Here is a 20,134-nt window from a genome sequence, read left to right as displayed (position 1 = left end):
TATGTAAAGTTGATCCAGGGAATATCCGATTGGCTCTCGGGGGATCAGGAAGGAATTTTTCTCCCCTGCAGGAGCAAATTGCATCATGCTTTGCTTTTTTTTTTTTGCCTTCTTCTGGGTCAACTGTGGGTGTAGGATAACTTTTTTTTTTTTTAATGGTTGAACTGGATGGACTTTTGTTTTTGTTTTTCAGCCAGACTAACTATGTAACACACCTGATATTTCAGCTTCCCATCTTTAAATAGGCGAAGTGTGTGCTGCCGTTCCAGCGAGTCTCCATAGACATGGCTGAGGTCAACCTACAAGACAGATTACAATGATATCAGCATATGTTTGGGGTACTCCCTTTATACTTGTAGACAAATTCAAACACAGCCAATGAATAGATCTTCATAAATTGGTACCAAATGTCAGGTATAGACAGGGGAGTGCCCACATTAATAATGATAAGTTGAAATTTCAGCCCGTTGAATTTGAAATATTTAGTTAGAGATTCTGCTGAATGTTACATTTTATTATGATGGAATGCAGTTGTGTAACCATCACTTCCATAACTCGGCTACTAACATTTCGAAATGTAGATACTACTCTAGAAAACCGAAGACAAAAGATAGAGAACCTTCTGCGCTGCCAATCCTAAAATCAGAAACAAAATCAGAGTGGCTGCCAGGACTTAACTAAATCACCAAAATAGTGGAAAACAAAAAAAAATGAACAAGCGGGTGGTGCTGCACCACCCCAACCCAATATACTGTATTTTTCGCTCTGTAAGACGCACCTAGGTTTTAGAGGAGGAAAACAAGAAAAAAAAATATTCTGAACCAGTGGACTGCAGACATAGTACAGGAGATGACCAGAGACTGCGCACGCTGCACGGGGGATGACCAAAGACTGCGCGCGGGGGGATGACCAGAGACTGCGCACGCGGTGTGGGGGATGACCAGAGACTGCGCACGCGGCGCGGGGGATGACCAGAGACTGCGCACGCGGCGCGGGGGGATGACCAGAGACTGCGCACGCGGGGGGATGACCAGAGACTGCGCACGTGGCGCGGGGGGATGACCAGAGACTGCGCACGTGGCGCGGGGGATGACCAGAGACTGCGGACACGGCGCGGGCGGTGACCAGAGACTGCGGACACGGCGCGGGCGGTGACCAGAGACTGCGGACACGGCGCGGGCGGTGACCAGAGACTGCGGACATAGTACAGGGGAGCAGAGAGTGGGGGGAGCGTGTACCCGAATTTGACAGGTACCCGCTCCCACTTCCGCAGAGTTGTCCTCCCTCCCTGTCTTCTGGGACATGCGACAGGTCCCAAAAGACTGCCGGACCATTCACAAAGCGCAGCGCTTCCCGTGCATGCGCAGTGGGCACCCGGGAGAGAAGACGGTGAGGACAGCGCTGGACCAAGGAGCACAGAAGAGCTGAGCGGCCAGCCCAGTATTCTCACATGGCGGCAGCGGGAATACTGGGCCGGCCGATCCATATACGCTCCATAAGACGCACAGACATTTCCCCCCATTTTTGGGGGGGGGAAAAGTGCAAATTATGGAGTAAAAAATACGGTAAATAAGTGAAATAAATAGAATGATATGTGAACACAGAAATGAGTGAATCATGAACTATAACTCAATCTAGTGAATAAAAAAAACAATAAGGTGAAAATAATGCTCCCTCAATGGCAAAATAATACATATTGAATGAAAAATCATCAGGGGAATAGTGAAGAGAAATAAATAGAATGAGCTCAATACAGAGAATATTACAACTCCTCTTCACCTAATAATGAAGGCAACCAAAAAAATCTAATACATATGAAGTGAATACATAAAAAAAAAAAAAAAAAAATCAAGGGACTAAATCGTCTTGAATGACATGACAAAGAAACCCCATGTGCCAAAAATAAAGCAAAGAAACAACAATGTGACCAAAAAACTGTTCATTCAACAGGTGACAACGTCCGGTGATCACTCCAACAAGTGGAATAGACTCCCTCAAGAGTTGTTTCTGGCTAGCTCACTGGATTTCTTTAAAAAAGTCCTGGATTATTTCTTGGATACACAGAATATAACTGGATAGAACATTTATAGGTAAAGTTGATCCAGGGAATATCCGATTGCCTCTCGGAGGATCAGGAAGGAATTTTTTTCCCAGAAGGAGCAAATTGGATCGTGCTTTGCTGGGCTTTTTGCCTTCCTCTGGATCAACTGTGGGTTTAGGATTATAACTTTTTTTTTTTTTTTAGTGGCTGAACTGGATGGACTTTTGTCTTTTTTCAGCCAGACTAACTATGTAACATCACATACTAGCACATTATTATAGACTTGCCTTAAAACAAAGCCCTCCATCGCCCTGCTGTCGGTACTTCGATCTTCACCCGGTCTTCCTTCGAGGTTCGCGCTCCCCAACCGTTTTGGTTCGATGACGTCACAGTCGTGGCACAACGCTCTCAATGGACTGCATACTCCATAACGCCATCCATATAGAGTGCTGTGCACATGCGCCAATAACGTCATCGGCCGCTACAGATGTGAGTATCTCCTAAATGGTACGTTTTGGAGATAAACACTGTACCTCCAGCTTTATTATAGGCTCACCTGTAGGTTCAAGTCATAAAGCAGCGTTTACTACTGCTTTAAAGCTGAAGGTAAAGTGGTTGTGAAGGTTTTCGGTGATTTCAATTCTACCGATGCATGTCCTGTACAGTCACCGGCGCCGTTCGGGAACTTTCCAAAAATGTAACCACTGTCAGCCAATCACGGTGGTCACATGATCATAAATTCCTCCCTGCATCACAAACCCATTAATAGGTCCAGGAGGTGCTGCTCCAAAGGGTTATATGCACTTACTGTTCAGCAAATCGCCAAAAAGTAGATGACGGGGACACTTAAAGGTTTTCGGTGATCTCAATTCTACCGGTGCGTGCCCTGCACAGTCACCGTTCAGGAACTTTCCAATCATGTAACCACTGTGCCAGCCAATCACGGTGGCCACATGATCATAAATTCCTCCCTGTATCACAAACCCATTAATAGGGCCAGGAGGTGCTGCTCCAAAGGGTTATATGCACGTACTGTTGAGCAACTCGCCAAAAAGTAGATGACAAGGACACTTAAAGGTTTTCGGTGATCTCAATTCTACCAGTGCGTGCCCTGCACAGTCACCGTTCAGGAACTTTCCAATCATGTAACCACTGTGCCAGCCAATCATGGCGGTCATATGATCATAAACCCCTCCCTGCATCACAAACCCATTAATAGGGCCAGGAGGTGCTGCTCCAAAGGGTTATACGCACTTACTGTTGAGCAACTCGCCAAAAAGTAGATGACAAGGACACTTAAAGGTTTTCAGTGATCTCAATTCTACCGGTGCGTGCCCTGCACAGTCACCGTTTAGGAACTTTCCAATCATGTAACCACTGTGCCAGCCAATCACGGTGGCCACATGATCATAAATTCCTCCCTGTATCACAAACCCATTAATAGGGCCAGGAGGTGCTGCTCCAAAGGGTTATATGCACGTACTGTTGAGCAACTCGCCAAAAAGTAGATGACAAGGACACTTAAAGGTTTTCGGTGATCTCAATTCTACCGGTGCGTGCCCTGCACAGTCACCGTTCAGGAACTTTCCAATCATGTAACCACTGTGCCAGCCAATCATGGCGGTCATATGATCATAAACCCCTCCCTGCATCACAAACCCATTAATAGGGCCAGGAGGTGCTGCTCCAAAGGGTTATACGCACTTACTGTTGAGCAACTCGCCAAAAAGTAGATGACAAGGACACTTAAAGGTTTTCGGTGATCTCAATTCTACCGGTGCGTGCCCTGCACAGTCACCGTTCAGGAACTTTCCAATCATGTAACCACTGTGCCAGCCAATCACGGTGGTCATATGATCATAAACCCCTCCCAGCATCACAAACCTATTAAAGGGCCAGGAGGCGCAGCTCCAGGGGGTTAAATGCACTTACTGTAGATCACCTCGCCACAAAAGTAGATGACGAGGACAGATAAAAGTTTTCGGTGATTTCAATTCTACGGCTGTTTTTCTTTGTTTTTGGCAAAGAGTATCTAGTTTCTTTGCTGCCAATTCCTCTCTTTGCACTCTAATGCATATTTTTTATTCTCTGGATGTTAGAGCAAATCCAAACCAATGCATTGAAATCCGAGAGGAAATGAATATGGTCTGAGGTAAATAAAATGTAACGGGAATGAGCTGGACGCGACATTTGGCCGATAATGGCGACTTAATACTCCTTACAGGAAACGTTTTATTATGTGAAAACATGCACTCAAAATAAGCACAGCTGGGCCCTCTTCGCTTGTTTTTCCTGCTGCTTCGGATTTACAGCGAGAGCAATTCTCAATTTCCAAATGAACTTTCAATTAAAAGTCCAGCCAGAATTTTTCTTTTTTTTTCTTTTTTTGAGAGTGCCACGGGTGTCAAACTGGTGGCCCTCCAGCTGTTGCCAAACTACAAGTCCCATGAGGCATTGCAAGATTGACAGTTACAAGCATGACTCCCAAAGGCAGAGGCATGATGGGACTTGTAATTTCGCAACAGTTGGAGGGCCGCCAGTTTGAGTAACGCAGGCCATACATGGGTCGAATTCCGAAAATCAAAAACGTTCGTTCGGTACTCCAATGGTGCCATCAATCATTTCGAAAATCGGCCAACCAAGTCATAAAGTTCACCCCATATAACAGGTGAAACTTCCGTTCCTTCCAGGTCACGGCTCATGCGCATATTCTTTTCGGAAAAACGATCGTACGATTTGACCGTCATTGAATCGAAAATCGGTCGTTTTTCACAAATTTTCCAACATGCCCGTTCATCGAAAAGGGGAGGAACCATGAAAATCGGCCGGTGCCATTGACCCACTAACAGAGCGAAAATCGGCCGATTATTCTTACGGACGAAAAATCGGTCGAATTTCAATCCATGTATTGGCCAGCATTAGACCCTCCAAGGTGTTCACTGCTCTCTGTGTCCATGTAGGGGCGATTTGTCTCTGTTCCAGGTAGCAGAAGTCGCTATGGAAATGAAGCAGAATCTCCCCCAGGACACAGATGGCAATAGAAAACCTAACAGAATTTCTAACCTTTCCTATGCATGAAGGTAAAAAAAATACCTGTGTGCAAATCCCAAAGAACCCCCCCACCCCCCTCTCTCTATACTTACCTACGCCCGATCGTGATCTAGGCTCTCTCCCTTCCCATTGGCTCAAACACAGCAGCGATAGCCATTGGCTGCCACTGCTGTCAATCACAACCAGTGAGGCGGGGGTGGGGCTGAACCCCGGTTTCGTGTGTGTTAACCGCTTTCCTGCCGCCCTATAGCAGAAGTACTGCTATAGGGCAGCAGGACTGCGCCAAATCACGTATATATATGCGATTTGCATTTCTGGGTAGGCGGCACGAGCGAACCGCCCTACCTGTGCCACCATTGGCAGCTATGGATGTCAATCACCAGGTCCCAGCCGACATTCGGCGATCGCCGGGTAAAGCTGATGGCATAGACCTGAGTGAAAACAACACACAGAGAACACAGAGTTCTCTCCTGCCAGCAAGGACATGCTGCTTTGTATCTCTGCACAGCAGTAAAACACACACAGCACACTGTTAACCCTTTGATCGCCCCTCATGTTAACCCCTTCCTGCCCAGTGCCATTAGTACAGTGTCAGTGCTTTTTATTAGCACTGATCACTGTATCAATGTCACTGGGGATGTCAGTGCCAGTTTATCAATTCCCACCCAGTGTCAGAATGCCCGCTGCAGTCCCGCTATATAGTAAAATACACACAGCACACAGTTAACCCTTTGATCGCCCCAGATGTTAACCCTTTCCTGCCCAGTGCCATAAGTACAGCATCAGGGCTTTTTTTTTTTAGCACTGATCACTGTATTAGTGTGACTGGGGAGGTCAGTGGCAGTTAGTGTCAGAATGCCCGCCACAGTCCTGCTATAAGTCGCTGATCGCCGCCATTACTAGTATAAAAAAAAACTCCAGTATCTATACCGTCATTTGTAGACGATATAACTTTCATGTAAATCAATTCATTTTCACGTATTGGGATTTTTTTTTTTTCTAGCAAAGACACGGAGCAGAATAAATTTTGGCCTAAATTTATGACAAAATTTGATTTTTTTTTTATTGGCTATGTTTTATAGCAAAAAGTCAAAAATATTGTTTTTTTGTGTGTTTTTCTTTTAAATTGTCGGTCTTTTTTTTTTGTTTATAGTGCAAAAAATAAAAATTGCACAGGTGATCAAATACCACCAAAAGGAAGCTCTATTAGTGGGGGGAAAAGGACACAAATTTCAGTTATGTACAGCGTTGCATGACTGCGCAATTATCAGTAAGTCCTAATGCACACGGGACGTTTTTACAGCAGCTGTTTTTGGCTTTTGACGGTTTTTCCTACAGCCAGTAAACCCCCCAGCATGTTATCCCATCTGTCCATGCACACATAGACTCTAATCAACGTTTTTTGGCTTGAAAAAAAAACCCCCAGAACTAGTGGGTTTCTAGAGGTTTTTTTAGCTGTAAAAGCGCTCTAACGCTGAAAAATGTGATAAATCGTGGCAAACCGGCGTTTTGGGACCTTTTTTGACCAAACAAAAATTTTTTTTTTTGGTAAAAAAACACGAAAAAATGCAAATGCGAAAAAACGCGGCTAAATGCTAATGCTAAAGCACTAAAAACCGCTGAAAAACTCACGTTTTTAACGTGACTTTACACAGCTAACATTAATTAAACCGCCCCGTTAAAAGTAACGCAGCACCGTATCGCAAAAAATGGCCTGGTTAGGAAGGGGGGTAAATCCCCTGGAGGGCAGGTGGTTAATGAACAAGTACAGTGGCTCGGGAGTGAGCACATATGTGTGCCCCCACTGGCTTGCTATGGGGGCTCTCATCAGGGGAGGAGAGTCCAGGAGCACGGGGGTACCTGAGAAGAGGAGGATTGCGGCTGCTCTGTGCAAAACCATTACAGGTACGTAAAATAAATCCTTTTAGTATCACTTTAACATGGCACATGACAGATATACTGTAATGACACAGAAACTTAGTTCATTCCCCAACTTGAGTTACACAGGGAATGTACACAGGACAGTTCTGAATTTCTGACATAAGTATTTTGTTATTATTGTATTTGGATTCTTATTGAAAATCCATATAGATTTATAGATCCAGTTAAAAAAAAAAAAAATCACCTCCAAGGGTATTGTGAAATTTTGGGGGTCTGGATCACCAGCCCGGCCGTGCCTTTGTAAAAAATAAACAGTTTTTATCTCTCTTAAAAGTCAAATAAAGCAGTTTATCTTCAGCATTAAACAAACAAAACAGTCCCAAAAATTTCTGGTAAGAAAAAAAAAAAAAAAAAAAACTTTGGCTCACCGCCAGCATAAACTTGTCCCACAACAGGCTTTAAAGTCCTTGCCTGCTCCAGGGGGACCAGAAAGGGTTAGAATAGCTCAGTGGCTTCTCAGCAACCAATTGACCCACAGCTTCCTTACTACTGTGTCCTCTTCCATGCAACACTTCATGGACACCTTCTGATAGCTTCCTGCCCCTTTCCTACCTCTTTCACAGGTGGGTTAACCCTTTCAGGTCCAAGGTACCCCTAAAGTCAGGGCTGGAGGCCCTTTCCCTCCCACGATCTCTCCAAGCCTCCAGATTCTGGGCCCCATATCATCAACTTAATAATCCTGCAAATGAGTTTTCCATGTTGAATGGCCTACCCCAGAAGCCCTCACCCTGCAGAGGTGAAAATCCTTGGGTACCCTTTTTTTTTTTGTAATTTTTATATTTATCCAAAGGTTGCATAATACAATATATTCAGATACAAAGCATGGAATGATAGAAAGCCAACCAAGACAACAGTAGCAATGGCTAGACAGCAAGGTCTACTGGCCAATAATTAACGTATGAGAATGGAGTAGACTTCAGGTCAATCATCAGACAACAAGACCTAGATGTTACTGTGAAAATCGGCAAATGGTGCCTCTGGCAAACTCATACAGATATAGACGGTGAGACCTCACCCAATATGGTTGATAAATGTAAAAAATACCAGGATCGCAAGAAGGGTCCCGAGGCCCTGGGCCACAACCAAAACAATGGTGACACACATCTACCATCCAGGACCCATCCCTGGCGTGTCCGGTACAGTATGCACTCACTGGCCTCTTTATTAGGTACATTGCTTGGTAACACAAATTGCTAATCAGCCAATCACATGGCAGCAACTCAATGCATTTAGGCATCTAGACGTGGTGAAGACTACTTGCTGAAGTTCAAACCGAGCATCAAAATGGAGAAGAAAGGGGATTTAAGTGAATTTGAACATGGCATGGTGCCAAACGGGCTGGTCTCAGTATTTAAAAAACTGCTGCTCTACTTGGATTTTCACGCACAACTATCTCTAGGGTTTAGAGAATGGTCCGAAAAAGAGAAAAATATCCAGTGAGCAGCAGTTGTGTGGCGGGAAATGCTTTGTAGATGTCAGAGGAGAATTGGCAGACTGGTTGGAGACGATAGAAAGGCAATAGTAACTCATGTCAATATGGACCAAAATCTCTTGAGGAATGTTTCAAACCCCTTGTTGAATCTATGCCGCAAAGGATGAAGGCAGATCCGGAGGCAAAAGGGGGTCCAACCTGATACTAGCAAGGTGGACCTAATAAAGTGGCCGGTGAGTGTATATAACAGGCCAAAAGGGAGCAAAAAAAACCAACTCATTGTTGGGGTATACATATATTTTAAAAGCTTTTTTTGCAGCATAGTGGCACCAATTGCCATGATCATTGCTACCCCATAGAGCTGGGGTCTCCAAACTTCGTAAACAAAGGGCCAGTTTACTGTCCTTCAGACATTAGGGGGGCCAGACTGCAGCCAGTGGGAGTAGAAAATGTCCTAGTGTGGGAGCAAACAATACCTCATCCTTGGTGTCAGTGGCAGTAATTAAGGCCTATTGTTGGTGTCAGCGGGTGAAATAGTTCCTTGTATAAGTGGGAGAAATAGTGCCCCAAGGACCGGATAAAGGCCAGCAAAGGGCCACATCTGGCCCTGTGTCACAGTTTGGAGACCCCCGGCCATAGATGGTATGCTCATAATCTCCAAACTTTCTAAACAAGGGTATACTGTCCTTCAGACATTAGGGGGGGCCATTGGCAGTAATTATGGCCAATTGTTGGTGTCAGTGGGAAGTTTAGTTCCTTCTATAGTTGTATCAGTGGCCGTAATTATGCCCTATTGTTGGTGTCAGTAGGAGGTTTAGTTCCTTGTATTGTTGGTGTCAGTGGCAGAAATTATGGCCAGTTGTCAATGTCAGTGGGCCACAGTTTGGAGACCCCTGCCATAGATTGTATGCTCATAATCTCCAAACTTTCTAAACAAAGGGCCAATTTACTGTCCATCAGACATTAGGGGGGGGGGGCACTGGCAGTAATTATGGCCAATTGTTGGTGTCAGTAGGAGGTTTAGTTCCTTCTGTAGTTGTATCTGTAGCAGTAATTATGCCCTATTGTTGGTGTCAGTGGGAGGTTTAGTTCCTTGTATCATTGGTGTCAGTGGCAGTAATTATGGCCAGTTGGTGGTGTCAGTGGGTGGAATAGTTCCTTGTATAAGTGGGAGAAATAGTGCCCCAAGGACCAGATAAAGGCCAACAAAAGTCCACATCCGGCCCTGGACCACAGTCTTGGAGACCCCCGGCCGTAGATGGTATACTCAATCTCCAAACTTTCTAAAAAAAGGGCCAGTATACTGTCCTTCAGACATGGGGGGGGGGGAGGGTGGCAGTGGCAGTAATTATGGGCAATTGTTGGTGTCAGTGGGTGGAATAGTTCCTTGTATAAGTGGGAGAAATAGTGCCCCAAGGACCATATAAAGGCCAGCAAAGGGCCACAGTTTGGAAACCCCTACTATAGATTGTTTAGAAAGTTTTGAGAATATGAGCATACAATCTATAGTAGGGGTTTCCAAACTGTGGCCCTTTGCTGGCCTTTATATGGTCCTTGGGGCACTATTCCTACCACTTATACAAGGAACTATTCCACCCACTGACACCAACAATTGCCCATAATTACTTAATTACTGCCACTGCCAACCCCCCCCCCCCCCCCCCCATGTCTGAAGGACAGTATACTGGCCCTTTTTTTTAGAAAGTTTTGAGAATATGAGCATACAAAGGGCCAGTTTACTGTCCTTCAGACATTAGGGTGGCTAGTAGGAATAGAAAATGCCCTAGTGTGGCAGCAAACAATACCTCATCATTAGTGGGAGGTTTAGTTCCTTGTACCGGTGTCAGTGGCAGTAATTATGCCCTATTGTTGGTGTCAGTGGAAGGTTTAGTACATTGTTTTGTTGGTATCAGTGGCACTAATTATGCCCTATTGTTGGTGTCAGTAGCAGGTTTAGTTCCTTGTATCGTTGGTGTCAGTGGCCATAATTATGCCCTATTGTTGGTGTCAGTGGAAGGTTTAGTACATTGTATTGTTGGTATCAGTGGCAGTAATTATGCCCTATTGTTGGTGTCAGTAGCAGTAATTATGCCCTATTGTTGGTGTCAGTGGGAGGTTTAGTTCCTTGTATCCTTGGTGTCAGTGGCACTAATTATGCCCTATTGTTGGTGTCAGTAGCAGGTTTAGTTCCTTGTATCGTTGGTGTCAGTGGCCGTAATTATGCCCTATTGTTGGTGTCAGTGGAAGGTTTAGTACATTGTATCGTTGGTATCAGTGGCAGTAATTATGCCCTATTGTTGGTGTCAGTGGGTGAAATAGTTCCTTGTATAAGTGGGAGAAATAGTGCCTCAAGGACCAGATAAAGGCCAGCAGAGGGCCACATCTGGCCCTGTGTCACAGTTTGGAGACCCCCGGCCATAGATGGTATGCTCATAATCTCCAAACTTTCTAAACAAAGGGCCAGTATACTGTCCTTCAGACATTAGGGGGGGCCATTGGCAGTATTTATGGCCAGTTGTTAGTGTCAGTGGGTGAAATAGTTCCTTGTATAAGTGGGAGAAATAGTGCCCCAAGGACCAGATAAAGGCCAACAAAAGTCCACATCCGGCCCTGGACCACAGTTTTGGAGACCCCCGGCCATGGATGGTATACTCAATCTCCAAACTTTCTAAAAAAAGGGCCAGTATACTGTCCTTCAGACATGGGGGGGGGGGGGGGGGGGGCAGTGGCAGTAATTATGGACAATTGTTGGTGTCAGTGGGTGGAATAGTTCCTTGTATAAGTGGGAGAAATAGTGCCCCAAGGACCATATAAAGGCCAGCAAAGGGCCACATTTTTGAAACCCCTACTATAGATTGTTTAGAAAGTTTTGAGAATATGAGCATACAATCTATAGTAGGGGTTTCCAAACTGTGGCCCTTATATGGTCCTTGGGGCACTATTTCTACCACTTATACAAGGAACTATTCCACCCACTGACACCAACAATTGCCCATAATTACTGCCACTCCCCCCCCCCCCCCATGTCTGAAGGACAGTATACTGGCCCTTTTTTTTAGAAAGTTTTGAGAATATGAGCATACAAAGGGCCAGTTTACTGTCCTTCAGACATTAGGGTGGCCAGTGGGAATAGAAAATGCCCTAGTGTGGCAGCAAACAATACCCCATCATTAGTGGGAGGTTTAGTTCCTTGTACCGGTGTCAGTGGCAGTAATTATGCCCTATTGTTGGTGTCAGTGGAAGGTTTAGTACATTGTATTGTTGGTATCAGTGGCAGTAATTATGCCCTATTGTTGGTGTCAGTGGGAGGTTTAGTTCCTTGTATTGTTGGTGTCAGTGGCCGTAATTATGCCCTATTGTTGGTGTCAGTGGGAGGTTTAGTTCCTTGTATCGTTGGTGTCAGTGGCCGTAATTATGCCCTATTGTTGGTGTCAGTGGAATGTTTAGTACATTGTATTGTTGGTGTCAGTGGCCGTAATTATGCCCTATTGTTGGTGTCAGTAGCAGGTTTAGTTCCTTCTATAGTTGTATCTGTGGCCGTAATTATGCCCTATTGTTGGTGTCAGTGGAAGGTTTAGTACATTGTATTGTTGGTATCAGTGGCAGTAATTATGCCCTATTGTTGGTGTCAGTAGCAGGTTTATTTCCTTCTATAGTTGTATCTGTGGCAGTAATTATGCCCTATTGTTGGTGTCAGTGGGAGGTTTAGTTCCTTGTATTGTTGGTGTCAGTGGCCGTAATTATGCCCTATTGTTGGTGTCAGTGGGAGGTTTAGTTCCTTGTATCGTTGGTGTCAGTGGCCGTAATTATGCCCTATTGTTGGTGTCAGTGGAATGTTTAGTACATTGTATTGTTGGTGTCAGTGGCCGTAATTATGCCCTATTGTTGGTGTCAGTGGGAGGTTTAGTACATTGTATCGTTGGTGTCAGTGGACGTAATTATGCCCTATTGTTGGTGTCAGTGGGTGAAATAGTTCCTTGTATAAGTGGAAGCAATAGTGCCTCAAGGACCAGATAAAGGCCAGCAAAGGGCCACATCTGGCCCTGTGTCACAGTTTGGAGACCCCCGGCCATAGATGGTATGCTCATAATCTCCAAACTTTCTAAACAAAGGGCCAGTATACTGTCCTTCAGACATTAGGGGGGGCCATTGGCAGTAATTATGGCCAATTGTTGGTGTCAGTGGGTGGAATAGTTCCTTGTATAAGTGGTAGAAATAGTGCCCCAAGGACCGGATAAAGGCCAGCAAAGGGCCACAGTTTGGAGACCCCAGCCATAGATGTTACACTCACAATGAGAACATATCAGATTACAGATAAAGGACTGACAGGCATCTCCGGTCCATGGGTTACTCTAGTCAAGTCCTGGAGACACCACGGGAAGGAGGCACAAGCTCCAATGCACCAATTAGATGCTATCTTAGCTAATTATCTGCATGCCAGACTTTCACGTTCCAGGGATACCTGGCAGTCACTCAGGCACTCCCATCAGTGCAGGATCACTGCACCAGACCTGAATAGAGGCACTGACAGGGAGGTCTGCTCAGTGCGGCTCTTATCTGAAGATGAATTGCTCCAAACAAAAACATTTTCATCCCCCCCACAGAGTTCTTAAGTGGAATGTAGAGAATTAAAAGTGCAGCTTACCCCATGACCAAATCCTTTAATGAACCCGCGCCCCATCCTTCCAAACGTCTTAAAGAACTGATGGGTAAAATGTTGGGCGAAGAAGGCAAACATGAGGTTGGTGCGCTGTGGGTCGGGGATGAATTGGCGTCTTCTCAGAAAGGTCTCCACCAGGAACGTGGCGTTGGGCAGTCGCATCTTTCCTATAGAGGGAGAAGAGAATGCATGGATTGCAGTGTGGGTGCTTTAGCATGCGGCTGGTATGAACATAGAAAACAAAGACTTTGCACACCTTGTATTTCGATGAATTCTCATCGAATATATTTCACGGATTCAACTTGATTTGAGCTTCAAAGTGGAATTCCAGGATTACCCTATTTTTAAAACTTCTGACACCTATAACTTACCTATTTACAGGTCACTGTGGTCCAGTCATGTGATCCCCTTTGTGTCATCCAGTGGCGGCTGCAGGGGAGAGGAGAGAGCACTTCAACAATGGCTGGTAAAGCCTGGGGTGATGACGTCACCCATAGGCTTCAATGGCCCATCCGTTGTCAGCACTCCCTCATCTCCCCTGCAGCTACCGCTGGCTGACATGGGAGAGTCCCAAATAGGTACGTATTCAGATCTTTCCTCACATCAACATGACAACATACATGTGATAAAGCTCCGCCCCTATCTCCACCCACAGGACCAGTGTCAAGCTTCTATGTCCGATAGCAGATTTGTTTATGCATCACGACCCTCCCTGTTCAGCCCTTTAGTTATATGCAGGGCTTTTTTTTCCCGCAGGAACGCACTGAATGTATGCATGGCAAGCGGTGCTGGAGGGTCTATTAATATTGACTGCGGGGGGATCTATTATTGCTGGGGGGGGGGAAATTATGTTGCAGGAGCATCATTTGTTGCTGGGAGGAATCTACTGTTTTTGGCTGCTGGAGGTTCTCTTGATGCTGGCTGCTGGGAGATCTATTGTTGCGGGGGTAGTATTTTCTAGTGTATGGTCTATTGTTGCTGAGGGAGGGGTCTAATATTGCTGATCGGATCTATTGTGGCTAGAAGGAACTATTGTTGTTTGGGCACCTATTGTTGCTGGGGGGGTCTTCTGTTGAGGGAGGAATCTACTGTTGTTGTCTGCTGGAGGTTTTATTGATGCAGGGGTGGTATTTTGATGTTGCTGAGGAGATCTATTGCTGCTGTGGGGATCTATTGTTGGTAAAGGAATTATTGTTGCTCGGGTGGTATTTTTTGCAGGGGGTCTATTGTTGCTGCGACCTAACCCATGCTGGCTGGAGAGGCCAGGCACACCTGCTCAGAGATCCGGTTCCTCCCGGCACCGCGACTCCCTGGACATCAACCTGCCCTCCTCGCTCCTCCCTTGGGACCCGCCGTTGAGCACCAGCTACCACAGTACATCGGCCCCTGGAACCTCAGCCATCCGCTCCAGAGAGAGATGACGTCCTCCTATTTACTATTTGATGCCTGATATACACCTCTCTCCTCTGTGAAAATGTATTGTTGCTGGATGGGTCTATTGTTTCTGAGGGGATTCATAGTTGCTGAGGGAATATTTTGTTGCTGGGAGGGCCTACTTTTGTTTGGGGGGGTCTATTGTTACTGTGGGGTTCTGTTCTTGCTGGGGGGATCTATTGTTGCTGGCTACCTTTACTGCTTTTCTTGTTATCTTTAACAAATTCCATACAAATGGCTTAGCATCACAAAATCATACTTGGTTCTGTATTCTCTAAAAGGGGCAGTATTTGGGGGTGGGGCCAAGGGATGGTGTTTGGAGGTGGGTAAGGGGTGAGACAAAGGGATGGTGTTTGGAGGTGGGTAAGGGGTGAGACAAAGGGATGGTGTTTAGAGGTGAGTAGGGGGTTGGGGACCAAGGGATGGTGCTCGGAGGTGGGTAGGGGGTGTGGGACCAAGGGACGGTGCTCGGAGGTGTGAAAGGGGTGGGGGACCAAGGGACGGTGCTCCGAGGTGGGAAAGGGGTGGGGGACCAAGGGACGGTGCTCCGAGGTGGGAAAGGGGTGGGGGACCAAGGGACGGTGCTCCGAGGTGGGAAAAGGGTGAGGGACCAAGGGACGGTGCTCCAAGGTGGGAAAGGGGTGGGGGACCAAGGGACGGTGCTCCAAGGTTGGAAAGGGGTGGGGGACCAAGGGATGGTGCTCTCAGGTGGGAAAGGGGTGGGGGAACAAGGGACGGTGCTCACAGGTGGGATAGGGGATGGTGCTCAGAGGTGGGGGACTAAGGGACGGTGCTCGCAGGTGGGATAGGGAATGGTGCTCAGAGGTGGGGGCCAAGGGATGGTGCTCGGAGGTGGGGGCCAAGGGATGGTGCTCAGTGGTGGGTAGGGGCCAAGGGATGGTGCTCAGAGGTGGGGACCAAGGGATGGTGCTCAGAGATGGGAAAGGGGTGGGGGCCAAGATATGGTGCTCAGAGGTGGGTAGGGGGTAGAGACAAAGAGTGACTTTTAGGGGGCGGAGTACCTGAGAAAAATAGCCTTGATCATATATATTATTGTCAGGAAGAAAGAAAATTGTATCAAAAACATACCTTAATATTCCTTTCCTGACGCCAAACCATAGTAGCATAAAGACCCCCCCATGGATGATCTTTAGTATTTTTACAGAGAATGGGGCGGGTCTCTTTTTCCTTTTATAGATTTACGCTGGTCCTGTGGGTGGAGCTCCATCGTATGTTTGCCGCCATGGATTGGTGTCAGGAAAGGAAAATTACGGTAAGTATTTGATACAATTTTCCTTTTACCTACACAGGTTAGTAGACATGGGTGTTAGGAAGGGGGAGGGGACCATCTTACGGCTAGTTGGGATTATCCCGGAATTCCACGTTCCCATTATTACAAGGTAAATAGACGACGTCTAGCGACGGTTTCCACCTTTATTTCCCAGGAAAGTAGAATAGAAGGACTGAATATATTCTATAACAAAGTCACACTTCTTATACACATTCAATACACAGGAAAAAATGGTAATAAAGAGTTCCTGGACAGCAGATGGTTGTACGAGTATATAAAGGTTTCCTGGAAGTCTAATCCACCTTCCCGCTGTGGACCCGGATGGGATTTGGTGCAGGATATGGAGTCATCTGTTCAGTATATACAATGCTCCCACACCTTCCAGCCCCGGTGGGGAATGTCCTACACAAGTATCTGCAGATTCCTGGGTCAGCGTAAAATCAACAAAAACTGAGATAAAATATAATGCATGGTACGGATTATGCCGACTCCCAATCATTGCATCACATTTTTCTTTAATTAGTTCATGCTCCATCAGCCGGGAAATGGCTTCCACGTCCGTAGGAGAGAATGAAGAGCCCCCGAAAGTGAGAAATACAGTGGGGCAAAAAAGTATTTAGTCACCCCCAATTGTGCAAGTTCTCCCACTTAAAAAGATGAGAGAGGCCTGTAATTGGCATCATAGGTAGACCTCAACTATGAGAGGCAAAATGAGAAAACAAATCCAGACAATCACATTGGCTGATTTGGAAAGAATTTATTTGCAAATTATGGTGGAAAATAAGTATTTGGTCACCTACAAACAAGCAAGATTTCTGGCTCTCACAGACCTGTACCTTCTTCTTTAAGAGGCTCCTCTGTCCTGCACTCATTACCTGTATCAATGGCACCTGTTTGAACTTGTTATCAGTATAAAAGACACCTGTCCACAACCTCAAACAGTCACACTCCAAACTCCACTATTGTGAAGACCAAAGAGCTGTCGAAGGACACCAGAAACAAAATTGTAGACCTGCACCAGGCTGGGAAGACTGAATCTGCAATAGGCAAGCAGCTTGGTGTGAACAAATCAACTGTGGGAGGAATAATTAGAAAATGGAAGACATACAAGACCATTGATAATCTCCCTCGATCTGGGGCTCCACGCAAGATCTCACCCCGTGGGGTCAAAATGATCACAAGAACAGTGAGCAAAAATCCCAGGACCACACGGGGGGCCCTAGTGAATGACCTGCAGAGAGCTGGGACCAACGTAACAAAGGCTACCATCAGTAACACACTACGCCGCCAGGGACTCAGATCCTGCAGTGCCAGATGTGTCCCCCTGCTTAAGTCAGTACATGTCGGGGCCCATCTGAAGTTTGCTAGAGAGCATTTGGATGATCCAGAAGAGGACTGGGAGAATGCCATATGGTCAGATGAAACCAAAATAGAACTGTTTGGTAGAAACAAAACTCGTCGTGTTTGGAGGAGAGAGAATGCTGAGTTGCATCCAAAGAACACCATACCTACTGTGAAGCATGGGGGTGGCAACATCAAGCTTTGGGGCTGTTTCTCCGCAAAGGGACCAGGACGACTGATCCATGTACAGGACAGAATGAATGGGGCCATGTATCGTGAGATTTTGAGTGCAAACCTCCTTCCATCAGCAAGGGCATTGAAGATGAAACGTGGCTGGGTCTTTCAACATGACAATGATCCCAAACATACCGCCCGGGCAACGAAGGAGTGGCTTCGTAAGAAGCATTTCAAGGTCCTGGAGTGGCCTAGCCAGTCTCCAGATCTCAACCCCATAGAAAACCTTTGGAGGGAGTTGAAAGTCCGTGTTGCCCAGCGACAGCCCCAAAACATTACTGCTCTAGAGGAGATCTGCATGGGGGATGGGCCAACATACCAGTAACAGTGTGTGCCAACATTGTGAAGACTTCCAGGAAACGTCTGACCTCTGTCATTGCCAACAAAGGATATATAACAAAGTATTGAGAGGAACTTTTCATATTGACCAAATACTTATTTTCCACCATAATTTGCAAATAAATTCTTTCCAGATCAGCCAATGTGATTGTCTGGATTTTTTTTTTCTCATTTTGTCTCTCATAGTTGAGGTCTACCTATGATGCCAATTACAGGCCTCTCTCATCTTTTTAAGTGGGAGAACTTGCACAATTGGTGGCTGACTAAATACTTTTTTGCCCCACTGTGTGTATGAACGCCGACTGGTGTCATCGTCAGATTTAGTCTGGATATAGAGACCTATTTTATTACTCATCCCACTCATGTGAGTACCTCCGGTTGAGAATTTCTAGGTTTCCTCATACATACAGCACAGTCATGACTAGTGGAAAATAAGCAGGACTTTTTTTCAGCAGGAACACAGTTCCGGCACCCCCAGCACTGGATGTATGTAATGATAAGGGGTGCTGGGGTGTGCTGGAGGGTCTATTGATGCCGGCTGATTGGGAATCTATTGTTGCTGGGGAGGTCTGTTTTTGCTAGTGGGGATCTATTGTTGTTGGAAGGATTATTTTGCTGGGGGGTCAATTGTTGCAAGGGAGGATCTACTGTTGCTGGAGGTTCTATTGATGCTGGCTGCTAGAAGAATTGGAGGTGAGGTGGATAAACTGTTGCTAGGGTGGTATTTTGTTGGGGGAGGGTCTATTGTTGCTGAAGGCGTCTATTGTTGCTGGGGGATCCATCGTTGAGAGAGTGATCTATTGTTGCTGGAGGGTCTGTTGATGCTGGCTGATGGGGGATCTATTGTTGCTGGAGAGGGGGAGGGGGTATTTTGCTGAGGGAGTCAATTGTTGCAAGGAAGGATCTACTGCTGAGGGAGGGATCTACTGTTCCTGGCTGCTGGAGGTTCGATTGATGCTGGCTGCTAATAGAATTGTTGCTGAGGAGGATATATTGTTGCTAGGGTGGTATTTTGGTGGGGGGGGGGGTTCTATTGTTGTTTGAGGTGTCTATTGTTGCTGTTGGATCAATTATTGAGAAAGTGATCTATTGATGCTGGCTGCTGGGGGCTATATTGTTGCAGGGGGTCTATTGTTGCTAGTGGGGGATCTGTTGTTGCTGGGGGATTATTTTGCTGGGGGGAGGGGTAAAGTGTTGCAGGGAGAGATCTACTGTTGCTGGAGTCTATTGTGCTGGAGGTGTCTATTGTTGCAGTGGGATCTATTGTTGAAAAAGTGATCTATTGTTGCTGGCTGCTGGAGGGTCTATTGATGCCAGCTGCTGGGAGGGTCTGTTATTGTTACTGGGGGTCGGGGTAAATTGTTGTAGGGAAGGATCTACTGTTGAGTGAGGGTTCTTCTGTTGCTGGCTGCTAGAATTGTTGCAGAGGTGGATATATTGTTGCTAGGGTGGTAGTTTGTTGGGGGGGGGGGTCTATTGCTGCCAAGGGATCTATAGTTGAGAGAGTGATTTATTGCTACTAAGTTCTAATGATGTTGGCTGCTGGAAGATCTATGGTTGTTGGGGTAGATCTATTGTTGCTGGGATAGATCTATTGTTGCTGATGTGGTATTGTGTTGCGGGGGGACCTTTTGTTGCTGGGCTGGGGGGGGTTTGTTGTTGCTGGTCTTGTTACTTAGCACCACAAAGTGATTCTTGGTTCTGAATTCTTTAAAAGGGGCGGGACTCAGAAGGGAGGAGTACCTGCACCTATTCTCTGGGTAAAAAAACCCGCCCAATTGATTCCTCACATTTTTTTACTTATGCATTCAGGCTTGTGAGCGGGGGGCCAGTAATGTTGTTGGGGTGTTGCATTTAAATGTAATGTTTAGTGATGTAAGGGTTCACATTCCTGCTGTACGGCCTGTGGAGCTTCCCATAGTAGAGGGTATTTATGGAAGAAGGGGTTGGGCTGAAAAGGTTGCGGTTGTTGGAGATTGGTCATGGGACAGAGAGGGACCATACACTGAGAGATGTAGTGTTAAACCTTAGTGGGGTACCCCTTGGCAGGACCCTGAAGTGGGGACTGAATGTCGAACAAATCGCCATCAGTGGGGAACGATCACAAACCAAAAGATCTGAAACACCACAGCATAGTCCAGAGATCCTGCCAAATGTTAAAGCTGAATTCCTGGAATTCAGCATCGGAGCTCAGGTCTATCCTCCTGGAGTGCAATAAACCTGTCTAATGGCAATAGTGTAAGAAGAACCAAATATTTTCATATCTCCTTGACCAACCACTAGGAGGTTTGCAACCAGTGATGCGTGCGGGGCAAGGGTATAAATAGATGGGGGTGACCTTGAAAGATCCTTTTACTTCCCTGGCTTTGC

General features: G+C 46.1%; 1 protein-coding gene across 1 annotated transcript in view; it reads right to left on the bottom strand.

Annotated features, from left to right (window-relative positions):
* PTGS1 (prostaglandin-endoperoxide synthase 1) overlaps nt 1–20,134 on the bottom strand; it is a 77,509-nt gene that overhangs the window by 19,606 nt on the left and 37,769 nt on the right. Inside the window, exons 6-7 of the mRNA XM_089673547.1 lie at nt 13,111–13,292; nt 216–299 (exon numbers count right to left, since the gene is read on the bottom strand). Of these exons, the coding sequence (XP_089529673.1) occupies nt 216–299; nt 13,111–13,292 (266 nt within the window). The remainder of the gene's footprint in view (nt 1–215; nt 300–13,110; nt 13,293–20,134) is intronic.

Source organism: Staurois parvus, unplaced genomic scaffold, assembly GCF_062004578.1.
Source record: "Staurois parvus isolate SC_StPar_1 unplaced genomic scaffold, SC_StPar_1.0 ptg000140l, whole genome shotgun sequence".
Classification (NCBI taxonomy): Eukaryota; Metazoa; Chordata; class Amphibia; order Anura; family Ranidae; genus Staurois; species Staurois parvus.
The sequence above is the reverse complement of the archived record's forward strand: the minus strand, read 5'-3'. Positions and strand labels throughout refer to the sequence as shown.